Raw genomic sequence first — 13,642 nt, 5'->3', positions numbered from 1 at the left:
GGATTTACAATCTGTGCAGCATATGACACCGTCTGTCTGTTAGACCCTTGATTCAGATGAGAAAAAACTCTCTCAACCGAAACTTTAACAGGGTAACACATATGCAATCGATGTTGGGTGTGCAGAATAAACCAACGACATACAAATAAATTCTAGACAATCTGGATGACAAAAAGGTAAACATACAGAATATGGATCCAGAAGGATGTCAAATGAGGATTAAACAAGGATTCAAAACATGTAGATACATCTACCTTTTACTCATATCATAGATTACATTTGTGGTGATAAAATAATAAATACACAACCACAGATTTTATTTCTTTTTATTCATAAAAATCCATGCAAGATAAAACTACCACTATTGCACAGTCATGTGTTTGTGTGTTTGTGTGTGCAGTCACATGTGAATTCATGAGAGAAACAATCATATCAAGAGAGACACCCGCAACTGTAAACAAAGGAACTATTCCATTTCCTCAAGTGTGTAAAGGACAAAAACATTTGGTCTTTTAAATCAGCCAGTTTTGTATTTGTAAAAGGAACTAAAGGGATTGTTAGTTTGGTCAAAAGGTGTGTTAGATCATATAGTCACAACATCTTTAAATATGCAATCCTCAAGTAACCTTTTACCATTTAAAATCTACAGTTAATGTACACATTTATCTACATTTATCTATACAAATACAGTATATTCAGAAGAACCTTCTATACAAAGCAACTTATACATTGTAATGTATACTGAATAAGCTCAAGTACACGCTAGCTAAAATAAAATATATGGGAAATGAACTGAAATGAGTTACTTTACAACATGCATCTGTATTGAATCAAATGAAATACACATTAGATTGTATTATCTAAAGAAAGCTAAATTGAGAATAGACAATTTGAAGTTAAATATCCAAACTACTGGCTACCATTTTATTAATTCAATATAAAAGACATATTTCATACTACCATGTGAATATTTAAACCAAATAATGTTAGTTTAATCCATGCCCATGTCAGGGGGCCTATGTAAGGGATCGACTCACACTCACCATCAGAATTCATTAGAAATAAAATCACTACCATCTTCCCATTATAGCAGTACTGTACTGTATTATTGTGCTGGTGAGTAATATGTTTAGGCATGGGCAGGTATGAGTTAAATAAACTATATAGAAATTTGGAAAGTATTTTTGGTGCTTTTTTGGTTGAAATACAATGGCTTAAAAATAATGATTTGATTACATTTTTAAAATTCTCAGCTCAGCAAATGTATGGTTAAAAACATGTCTGAGTGATTTTGGTTCGTCAGTCTTCATGATTTTAATGTTTGGTTGACTAGACTGGATAGTTGTCAAGTTAGTCTGACAGCACTTCCTGGTTTGGACAATTAGGGGACAAAGGGATGCGTGCTTTAGGGTAAATTACATCACTCACTCAGTCAGTTGAAAATGCACAAAATCATAGAAAATAAAGCCACCAACACAAGTTGGTAAATAAGCAGCCATTTTTCCCCAATGAAGTTGGTCACCCCAGTGTATGTGCATGATATCCAACATTTCACTTACACTTTTTAACATACAACATCGCTCAAACAAAACAAAAGCAACAACTTTGAAGCCTGGGCTGTGCAAGAATGGGCGTTAAGACTCACAGCAATACTGACCTCTAGTGGGTGAAATTAGTCATCACAGTTCTGAGAGAGGTTGGATATGGCACACAGGCCACGCACCATTATGCTCTAAAGTAGCTCAGTCTTCATAGTAAACAGCTGCCACCCAGATATAGTACTCTGCGTCATATCACAAACCCTAGTAAAGACAATGCAACAGCAAACCGTTTCAAGTCAACAGTGCGCCAGGAAAGACCACACCACATCTCACACATCTTGGCTGAAAAATGTTCTAGCTGTAGATCAATTTATTTCAAACCCTCCAACCTTGTGAGAGGAAGGTTTTCATATTAAGAGGAGCATAGTTTGAAAGCGTGGTCCAATGCAGTGCAATGGTTTTCCTAGGAATGTAGACAACCTCGGACAAAAATCTACATCTTGGTCTCGCTGTCAGCATGCCTCTCGGTATCATACTCATTCTCCTGGCAGATGAGCTGGTACGGCTTCTTGTCGGCCTCCTCCACCACTGAGTTGCCCACCTCGGGGTCCTTCTTCTGCAACTCGTGGCGAGACAGGTGTTCCACTATACCTGCACCGATGGAGTCTCCGAGGACGTTGGTGGTGGTGCGCAGTCGGTCCCTGAGGAAAGACGGAGAACAGGTGAGGACGGGAGGCGTGGAGAAGACAAGACGCGACAAGATGAAACAACACAAGACAAAACAACATGAAACATTGGAAGAGAAGAAAAGACAAAAACAAACAGAGAAAAAACTAAAAAGACTAACGAAGACAATGAATATTAAACTATTTAGTTGAAATCATTGAAAATGAAGTACGCATGGAGTGTTTTGCATGAAATAGTATCATTAGTAAACCGGAGGCATAGTTTTAACCGTTACAGACAATTTCCAAACCACATGAAACACAGCTCTCACTGAGTTCGGATGCCGACTGAATAAAAAACAGATGAATGTGAAGGGAGTGTCTCTGGAAGCTGTCCCATAATCCACTCAAGAGTGCATACCAGGTTGATCCCTTTTAACCTCTTAAAATCCCCCTGAGAGGAGCTTAATTGAAATCATATTACTATATCATAACTATATTTCCTTGTGACCTAACCCTCTTCATCCCTCTCTAAAACCCGCATTTTTCAGTTTCTAAAGAGTGCTGGTGCTACTTAAGGAAACATCCTGAGATGTCATATAACCCGTACTTACAGGAACCAATCAACTGCAATGATGAGTGTGATGTCGTCAGTGGGCAGGCCTACTGACGTTAGCACGATCACCATGGTGACCAGCCCTGCCTGAGGGATTCCAGCTGCTCCAATACTGGCTGCTGTCGCTGTGATACTGATGGTAGGGGGGGGGGGGGGGGGGGGGGGGGGGGGGGGGGGGGGGGAGGAGGAGGCAGACGCAGAGACATTTTAGGTGCCTAAAAATCATTCACTGCAGTACAACTGTGACAGACATGTCCCTGTATTGACCTCTCGATCATTCCTATGATTGAAGAGGGTCACTGAGAATTCATTCCCTTGACTGAAAGACAATCTCCCATCTACTGCTGGACAGAAAGCATAACTGGTGGAAAGTCATTTATGAAGCAGCAACCTGTGGTTTTGAGGCTTGGAGATGCTTCACTTGGGTTAGGCTGCATTTCTCGCCATAATGGAAAAAACAAATGTAATTGAAATATTCTCTGGTACATCCAAAACTGATTCAATTCTTTGAGCAGGTAAAAAGAAAATGTCAGTTTGGGTCTTTTTTAAAATGTTTTAAGTACTGTATATCACATACCTGATGGTGAGAATCTGCCCAAAGCTAAGGTCATAATCATTGACCTGAGCAATAAAGATGGCCGCCAGGGCTTCATATAAAGCTGTGCCATCCATGTTTATGGTGGCGCCGACAGGGAGCACGAAACGGGTCACGCGCTTGTCCACCTTGTTGTTTTCCTCCAGGCATTTAAAAGTGACAGGCAGTGTGGCAGAACTGACAGAGAAGAGAGGGAGGGAGGGGGGGGAGTGAAAAAACAGAGACAAACAGAAAAATCAACCCAGTCTCCTAGAAATTACCCCAAGATGCTGAATCATGCTCATCAACGCTCATCATCCGTTGCATCCAGGGAGGCTCTTTACCAAAGTGTAAAACCTCACTGCAAGTCAGCTATTTCATTTCCCTATATTGTACATAACAGAATGACAATACATTCTACCTTGAGCTTTTTTTTTATCAGTCTTACATTTTGAGTTGGACTTCAATTTGATAATTCTGATATTTTTGGATAAAAAACCCCCCAATCACATACCTTGATGATGTTCCCAGGGCAGTGATGAGTGCCTGCAACAGCCCAGCGATGAAAACGTAGGGGTTCTTCCTGGTGATGACGAAGTAGAGCGTTGGCAGGACAACTACGGCGTGGATGGTCAGGCCGCAAATGACTGTCACTGTGTACATTGCCAGCTGGCCACCCATGGATGTGATGTCGTCCATCTCCACGATCTTACCAGCAATCAGGAACAGGATACCGATAGGGGCGTACCTGAGGTTCGATGAGTGTTACTGTTAATGCAGATCATCCAACACTTCATTCCACATGTATCTCTCTCCACCCATTCAGCAATCCATCCCTGCTGGTACTCACCACATGATTATGGCGACCAGCCTCATGACGACTTCATTGAGACAGTCGAAGAAGTCCTTGAGGGGCTTCCCCTGTTCCTTCATGCTCCCGATGATCAGACCGAAGCAGATAGAGAACACCACCAGGCCCAGAGCATTGACTCCATTAACCGACCCTGGCACCGGGATCGTCTCCTCCCGGGTGATCTCCTCGCTACCGTTGAGTGTGAATACGGTGTCGTTCACTGTCATCCTCACGACGACTACTCTCTTGGCATACTGCGTCTTGAACTGCAAAGAGGTTGAATAGAGATTAATTCCTGGAGCAGAAATATTTTTATAAATACTTTTAGTCAAGAATAACTTTGATTCAGGGTCGTTGAAGATTTACCAAGCACATTTATTTTTCGAATATAAAGAAAGTGTGTCTTAAACTTTATAAGAATTCCAGGCTAACATGTTCAATTTCATCATTTACACTAAAACAAATAGATTAGGATGTAGTTATTTGTTTGTGCTTTCAACTTCCTATATTACCATCTGGTACACAAAATGTTCACCGAGTTCCCCGCCTGCATAAAATATGTTAGAATAAGGAAATGAAAGGGGCATGAAGACGAGGGCCTCGGTTATCAACTCAGCTGAGTCAGATGTAAGCATGGAAAGCAGATTTACATTTTATTGCTGAGGAATTTAATTTCCTGTGTAACAGAGATCTCCAGTAAGTTGAACGTCCACAAGAATGACAACGGCATTACGAACATACAAAAGAAACGTGCCGGAGAGGCTTTAAACAATGTGAAATGTGCACTCTATGCTAAAGTGAGACAATTACATATATTTCATGTAACTGCAGGACAAAGACAGGGGATGTTGTGGGAGAGTCACCTGTTTGGTGCAAGCCTCCACGAGGTTAGGAGGAAACATGTTTCTAGAAGACACAACAAAAGAGGTACATTTTCGTTAGGATTAACAGATTACTTACAGATTACAAACGTTGCATAAATGTTCGTGTAGGTACCTGATGAGGTCCAGGAAGGCATCGGATGCGTTGATCTCCTCTATCTTCGGCTGTTTGGTGAACTCATCCTTTCTTCCTTTTCCAGGGTGAATAATGAGAACCAAGACGATACCGAGTGAACACAGCAATGACAGTAGTGGTGGTGTAGTAGACCACCGCCCTCAATCCCCATTTTCCCAGAAGCACGGCCGTCCAGAGCGGCCATACCTGAAAAGGACAAATCATCTAAATGAATCTATTTCAGCACAAAAGGGTTTGTCCTCCAAAGAGTTCCTATCGTTTCAGTCATGCATTTACAATTACACACAAATAGCTTTCAGTCACATGCTCTTTAACAAAATGAAGATCAAATGTTGCCAATGCCGTTATAGTTCAAGCATCAAGAGAGTGCAGGAATCTGAATCTGGTTCAACTGATGTTACTGTAGATGGAAAAAAAGATCCCTTTCACTTTCAGTCGTGCTGCTCCGCAACCTACGTATGCATAGAAGTGTCACTAGCTTCTGTCTGTATGAGCATTCAGTTAGCCTGGGAAAAGGTGCTGTAATTATGGGTCAATTACATCTATCTGGATTATCTGCCCAGCAATCTATGATCACAAGAGCCGGCAGAAACTCAATCTGACTCTGACCTTTACAGATGGGGAAACAACACCTACCAGATCTAATACACAAAAGCTGTTTACATACTGTACATCCAATATATACAGATAATATAGTTTAAGCAAATAGCTGCAGGCAGAAACTCTTTGAAAACATGCCAGAGATTATGTTCTCAAATTGTGAATTTGTGCTTTGTCAGTTGGGTTTCACCCTTTTGCTCAAGAGGGTCGTAGAAGTCGTAGAGTTAGCATCATTCCAACTATTGTGTTCTATTTGATCATACAACAGCACTGTATGTCCCAAAGTGTGACATTAGTTTATTGTTAACACAGAGATTAGACAGGGACTAACAGTCGGACCTCAATTGAATATTTGGCAGAGAAAATACCAACAGAGCGACGTTAAATGCAGAACATGCTCCCTGCTAAGTCTGATGATCATTCCTGCAAGGAAGGCAGGATGCTAATTATATGTAAGCTAAACTATGTGGTGAGTTTTATTTTACGGGCCTGCTGAAAAGCAACATATCAATATCAGGTTGCATGAGAAATAGTTTTGACGGTTAAGATTGACAAATCACTGCTGTAGAAAAATAAAGGTTGTATACGAGCCACAGAGTGGTTTGACGGTGCATGGAGCCTGGAGGCTAAACCATCCAGAGAACTGGATTTGGAAACATTTCAAAGTGTCAGGTCCTATTATGGCCATTACCTTCATTCAGAGCTGTCATATGTGGCACTTTGACACTGTTTGTGTGTGTGTGAGTGTGTGTGTGTGTGTGGTGTGTGTGTACCTACTGCCCCTGCTTTGGCCCTCTCTGTTCCTCTGGTCTCAACATGCCAGGACTAAGGCTTTTATCCAACTCTTTTGGGGCCTCTTCCTCCCCTCCTCATCCTCCCCTCCTTCATTCTCTTCTCCCAAATTCTTCCCCTCCTCTCCCAAACACCCCACCTCTTGTTTCAGGGTGCCCCCGTATAGTAGCCCTCCCTGGTGTACCTCTTCTCCGACCCCCACATCTTTGCCTCCCTCCTCTCTCTGTTTTTCTTTCTTGTGCGCTGATCTTATTGCTGCAATCCTTTCATTAACCCAACACCCCCACCCCCCCCCCCCCCCCCCCCCCCCCCCCCCCCCACCCCCCACACCCACCCACCCCAATTCTCCTGCTCTCCTCCAGTTCCTTTTTCTGACAGCCATGGGAAAACTTGTTGACTTAGTCAGCCCCGCACGCACACAATGATCCCTGCCTGTTGTCCGGGTAACAACGGATCTCCCCAATTCCATCCTCTTAAAAGAACGACAGAATCAAGATTGAAGGAGAGCCAAATGACTTTCTTTCTCATTTGGGGAATGTTCTTCAAACACAAAAGTTAGGGGGGGGGGGGGGTGGGACTTGCAGGAGGTCTAACCAGAGGGCCATTGACTCTGCATGGGCTAATATTGACTCCACCGCTCTAACAAGACTTCACCGTCAGAAAATATTTTGACAAAGTGATTTCTGTTCGGTTCTTTGTGACGTGCAGAGGTGGAAAATACAATTTTAATAAATAAATCAGCATTTCCCAGAGATTTATTCTTCTATACCACTATATTTCAGGGAATAATGAGATTTTACCTCACTCTAAACACTATAAGATTTCTCTCCATAACTGATTTTAGACACTACATATGGTAAAATCAATAGTATATGCTTTTTTTTATTGAAAGTATGAAGTTACACCTGGACCACATGGTTATTTAACAAGGGACCATTCAACTGAGGGAGAACTTGTACTTCACCACCAGCTTTTTACATACAATTTCAATCCGTAAATTTATATTTATTTTTTATAACTTCTTAATTTTTTCATTATGTTGCTGCCTTTATTTATTAAAGTCACAATGAATCTGTCCAGTTATTGAACACCTGCATTTTATCCTTCATTCCAGGACTTGTAATGTCCTGTCTTTACTCCTTGTCCTGGGCTTCCCATTGACTCCCTCCCTCTCCTTTCAGGTTCCCCTTCCAGCGACCTCCACCATAATCGTCCTCCTTTTTCTCTTTTTATTGCCCACATCCCCTCTCCCTGTCCAGCCCTCTTCTTGGCTCTATTAATACTCCGTGGTGGACTTTTAGCTATCATAATGAAAAACCTGAAAACAAAATGACTTTTGTGGAGAAGACATGTTGAGTAGTTTGTTTGAAGTCTTTCGTAATCCTTCATCCATTGGTTCTCCTATGGATGCTCTAGAAACAGAGCTGAATTACATTTATGCTGAAGAACATAGGTTCTTATATAGGAACGTTGGTGAAATACAGATAAACAAAAAGCTAAAGTGTGTCAAAAACACTCTTCAAGATCAAGAGAAGATGTCGCAGTTTCAGCAGAAACTGTGGGAGAAAAAACGTTTCTTCCTATGTGAGTAAAGAAAAAAATTCCTTATAATGTCAGCATGTGCAGGTGTGTGTGTATGTGTGTACGTTTTGCTGAAACAATTACTTTTCGCAGTTACAAATAACTTTTGTTGTTGTTGCTGTTGTTGCTTGTTGTTGTGACCTCTGACCTCAACTCTACTAAATTCCTGACAGCTAGCCGATGATATCTCCGTTGGAGCTGTACAATTATTTGTGATTTTTACATTTCAGTGCTGCAATAATACTAATTAATACAAATAAATATCAAGCTTCAGTGTGCTTCTTGTAGGGTGGATCCAGATCCTTTTAACCCAAAAGCACACACTGTGACATTAGAACAAATCTTTTGGCTTTATTTTGGATCTGCATAGTTTGATAAGAGCGTCTTCGTTTGTCCAACAAAACAAAGTCAAACACTGGAATGACAATCTACTAAAACCAGGTTAAAATATTTGCAGGAATCAGTTGTGCCATTCAGAATTGTATGTGTGATTGAATGAGGGGATAGCCGGTGACTTTGGAAGATTACAGTAATAAAATGGTATCTTATCTGCATTCTAGACTTAAAATTTGTTTTTATGATATTTTTTCAGTTGCTTTTTAGAGTCTTGTTAGACATGTAGGTTGATGCATTTACTGTGGTTGAATTTGCTTTCTGGGTTAATTCTTGCTGGTGGCATGGTGCCATGTGGCTGATGCAGATAAAGGCTGTTCAAACTAGTGCTTCTGTTGCACAGAAAATGACTGATGATTAATGCAAGGTGTGTGGTAATGCAGTCTAGACTATCTAAATCATGTTGCACAACCAAATTAACCGAATATTCAACAATAACAGAAACAAAACAAATAAAAACACAATATTCCATGTAATATATGGTTTCTGGAAGTTTTGAAAACAAGGCAACAGTAGGAGTATAATAATAATAATAATAAGAAGAAGAAGAAGAAGAAGAAGAAGAATAATAGCAATAGCAAACATAATAGTAATAATAATAACTGCCAAGTTACAAAGAAAAACCAAAATGTTATGTAAAGTGTGTTATTTTGACTAATATAGTTGACATTTTCCAGTCTCATGACAACTTTATAGCAGATAACACTGTATCTGATGACTTGGATGGGGCACAAGCACACACATGAGAAAGGAGCCGTGTGCCAGATGACTTGGTTTGTTTTAGCTGCTGTCATGTGACATGATGTCAGAGGAGGCTGATGTTATGCCTCGCTGCAGCACAAAGCAGGTTATTATCGGACGTGTCTCTATCATCCCTTCGTGAAATGGGCCTCTTGCCATGTCAATCACTGCTCAAGGATTGGACATTTGGTCGCAGTATATCCTGCCTAGCTGTATCAGTCAGTGCTGCTGACCAGTGTTTTTGGAAAGTCTATTCTTTTACGTCCATAACAAGTGGAGGCTCAGCTGTCAGAAAACATCCCTGCGTGTCTGAATGGGTGTATGAACCATGTCAACAGTGATGAATGAACTCATTATATCCATGGATTAGGACTGAAAATCTCAGTGTCATATGTTTGTTTTTTCCTCAAACATATGCTCAAATACATGTGAGCTGCAGCAGGTACAAGATATACTGAAACCACAAAGTAATCAAGCCCCCAATTGCTTATTCAATGAAAACACAACAGATTTAGGATGGCTTTGGTCATGCTGTATCAAGATGAAGACCATTACAACATTGGTCAAGCATGTGACTGATAACATCATGGACGTATCACTGAATGGGCCTACCGTGCACAGGCTCAAGAGCCTAAAGTGTTAGCCGCCCCCCCTTTATAGTCATTGTGAGACACAAAGACTCACAAAGACTACAAAGAGATACAATGCAACTTCATAGAGACTCGAAATTACAACAAAGAGACACAAAACAACCATAGACAAAAATAGCTACAAAGATACACAAGACTACAAAGAGACACAAAGCAACTACAATGAGACTCAAGATGACTACAAAGAGACACAAAACAACTACAAAAAGGGGCATAACTACCACAGATAAAAAATAAGTGTGTCTTGCTCCTACAGGAGTGGTGGTGGGGCCTTTTGCATGTCTTTACCCGGGGGCCCATTGTCTCATTAGCCATTCATGAAGTCTTGTAGTGTAAAGTTCAAAGCATATCTCTCAATATATGTCTGTCTCTCGCTCATTAGGTCATCTTAACCCCGTCCACCACTTGGCCCAAAACCAACAAACAGCGTAGACTGAACAAACAGCTGGCTCACTCTGCCTCTCATGAGGTACATGTTGGTCTGTATAGCCACACAACAACAAACCTTACTGGTATGTAATTTATTCACAGATGTAACTACAATCTCAAACCAACCAGAGTCAGAGTATGGTCCTACTTTTTCCATATGTGCGAATGGATATTGTGCTTTACCTTCACTTTAGACTAGGAGACAGTATTAGGGAACACAGTAGTAGAAGATGAATGTTTTTTTTTGTTTGGTTGTCAGAAAGCTGTAGAGCCATGCTGAGCACACAGGCTTACAGATATGCAGATAAAAGAAAATGTCAGGGTTTGTGTGGTATTAGGCGATAAAGTAGAGGGCTGCGTATTGTGACTTAGTTGTTTGATATCAATTTAGAACAAAAAAGTGTCACTCTGGTTTGAACTGTCTTAGTAATTTGTGCTTATTTTAGATATCTGAGGTACATTTGAACTAAAAATAGCCAATGTGTTTTGCTGTAATAATGTTACAATCATGTGGGGTGTGCTGTGTATAAGCCAACAGTGTCACATTTATTTTGTTAACATTATTGATGCATTCAGTAAATTCACGTGTGTGTGAAGTATTTCACTTTGATTATCAATGTCTGAAAAGAAACGGTTTAGGTCTTTCAAAAAGCAAGAATACTGTTATTTCAAAATCTTTTATTTTAAAATGAATAGAAGAGTAAGAGGTCAAATTAAATATTGAAATGTATGCAATTTTGGTGGGAGATGTCCTGGTGGCTCTAAAATGACCTGATGTTCATACCTGTGATGAGGCTGGAAACCAGCAGGGGCAGCACCAACATCTGAAGCATTCTCATCAGCAGCTCTCCAGGGAACGAGAAGTACTTCACCTCCCGGTAAGACATTTTATAAGGTCGGAGGGCAAATCCAAGTATGATGCCTACAGTGTGGAAAAGATGTGGAAGAAAAGTCAAAACTTTATCAGCACACTTCAAGTTTTTTTGTGTTAACATGATTAGACTTGAAGAGAGTCCCATATTCGACACCTATAGTTGGATACAATCATATTACAGCAAAATGTTGCATATGAATGGATACCATACCATAATAGTAAGTTTCAGAGTCCCGAAATAAAACCTGAAAGCTGAAACATTTCCAAAACAGAATCCGGTTTATTGCCAATGAGGTTTCATGTACAAAGAATGTGTTTTTTATAATGATGCTAGAGAGGTGGGGTATAATGTTCAAGGTTAAAGCATATGAGTTCAAAGTCATTGTTGCTGGGAAGACTTTTAATCAGTAGAATATGCCGGTATTTTGAAAGGGATAGGCATTGGCTGTCACTTCTGCTGTGGTCATTTTTAAACTTAATTTCAGTTTCAGTGAAGTCTATTCACTAAAAGAGCAGTTCATCCCCACCAACAGCGCCCAGGTGGCTGACCCATTAGCCTGAAGTGAAGAATATCCTGAATTCAACAAATCAACAAGTCCCATGTGTTTGTTATGGCACGGTGCAAATCCAGCCAGGCTGCAGATGTGCATGCGGTGGGTGGGCCTGGCTCACTTCCTACTGAGTCAGATTCAAAGGTTAATGGCAACAGGTCAAGGGTCAGCTGCAGGGTCAGAAAAAGGCCTGTCTGCTAAGTTCATCTGAGGCCCCTCTATGCTCTCATCCGGTGGGTCTGTTTCTATTCATTTCCTTCTTCCGTACTGCTACACTTGTGTTGGTCCCCCCCCGATTGATGGATTGTTGGATCGGGTGGTGATGAGAGGAGCAAACAAAGTCTCCAATAATGTCCCGTTTTAAGTCAGCTAAATAACGAATAGAATGCAGTGTTTAAACAGTGTCTTACGGGACAAAGAAAATGTTCACACTTACCAAGAATTACAGCAGCGACGGTAAAGAGCACAAAGGCGTTTCTCTTGAAGAATCCTTTCACATCATCCTTTGTGATGTTCTCCACTCTCTTCTTGGCCCGCAGTGATCGGGACTGGATCATGGCCCGGATCTGGTGGAGACCGCTCCGGTTCCTTTGTGGGTTCTCCCCGTTGCTCTGGGTCATAGCTGCCTCTGGAATCGTCAGATCTGTTCAAGACTTGCAGGAACTTGAACTTGGCGGTGAACCTTGATTGACACACCTTTCAGGTCCTGTTTGATGAAAGCTGTTGCTCCTCTTCCTCTCTTATGAGTGTCTTGATTGAAAGGGAAGAACATATTGTGAGAGTTAGCATTTGATACTTGAGCACAAAAACAACTCTATACAGCACATACAAAGTCCAAAAATGTATCACAAAATGTAATATAACTCTTCTGTTGTGACTCTTCTGTCAATGAAAAGCTGTGCACATGAATGAAGAACACATGTGTTGCACCCATAACCGTGAGGGCATTTAGACTTCCTCATGCATACACTCGAGTAACTACAACACACGTGCAGTTAGACCAATATTGATTCACAGCCTCACACACATGCAGACACACACATATACAGCTACTGGTCAAATGGTAAATATGTATTTGAAGACATATGAAATGGTAAAATACTAAGATAGAAAAAAATGGTTGTACCTTTAAACTTGAGCAATGAATTCCTTTGGTAATCTCAATTTTTTTTTTCAGGGGGAAAGTTCTGGTTTAAAGCCCGATCAGCGTGTCAGGGACAGAGGAGCTCTTTGGCTGTGAGCTGGTTGGTGTGAGTAACCAGCAATGAAGAGAAACAGGAGAAAACGAGGAGAGGGGAGGAGAAAAGAAAAGGAGGGGTTGAGGAAATAAAAGAGCCAGTGAGAAAATGGAGGCGGTGCTATAAAGAAAAAGTGGAGTTAGTCACTCACACAGTGTGGGCCTGTGGGGAGGTGAGGCGGGAACTAAAAAAGTGAAGTAATTTAGAGGAGAGGGTGGGGGTGCTTTTCAGACAGAGGCGAGCTTGAGGAATAATGAGCTTTCTAAGCAGGGAAAAGAGAAAGGACCTTCTTGTTTTCTTCTGTCCCTCTCAGCCGTCCTTTCAAACGTTTTTTCACGCTTGATAAGTTCAGCCTGATTGGAGATTCCTGTGGAGAGTGAGTCAATTGAGAAGTACAAGTCCTCTATCCATCCAAAAAAAATGGAAGTGGATTAGTCGTTCATACATTTATATTGACAAATCTCCAACCGACACACTCATCAATCAATCTGACTTTTCTTTAGTCTTTAGTTGGCTAAGCTAAACAG

At 41.0% G+C, this 13,642-nt stretch overlaps 1 protein-coding gene across 1 annotated transcript; it reads right to left on the bottom strand.

The window, feature by feature from the left end:
• Window positions 1-310: 310 nt before the first annotated feature.
• slc1a3a (solute carrier family 1 member 3a) lies at window positions 311-13,130 on the bottom strand. Its single transcript, XM_079160864.1, is given in 12 exon segments — window positions 311-2,242; window positions 2,821-2,955; window positions 3,400-3,594; window positions 3,911-4,144; window positions 4,247-4,515; window positions 5,113-5,155; window positions 5,246-5,361; window positions 5,363-5,413; window positions 5,415-5,452; window positions 11,237-11,374; window positions 12,314-12,627; window positions 13,004-13,130. Coding segments are annotated over 11 exon segments (1,611 nt in total). The 5' UTR covers window positions 12,498-12,627; window positions 13,004-13,130; the 3' UTR covers window positions 311-2,034.
• Window positions 13,131-13,642: the final 512 nt, after the last annotated feature.

This window comes from Pholis gunnellus (assembly GCF_910591455.1).
Source record: "Pholis gunnellus genome assembly, chromosome: 6".
Lineage (NCBI taxonomy): Eukaryota > Metazoa > Chordata > Actinopteri > Perciformes > Pholidae > Pholis > Pholis gunnellus.
Note: the sequence above shows the minus strand (reverse complement) of the source record. Positions and strands in the feature narration are given on the sequence as shown.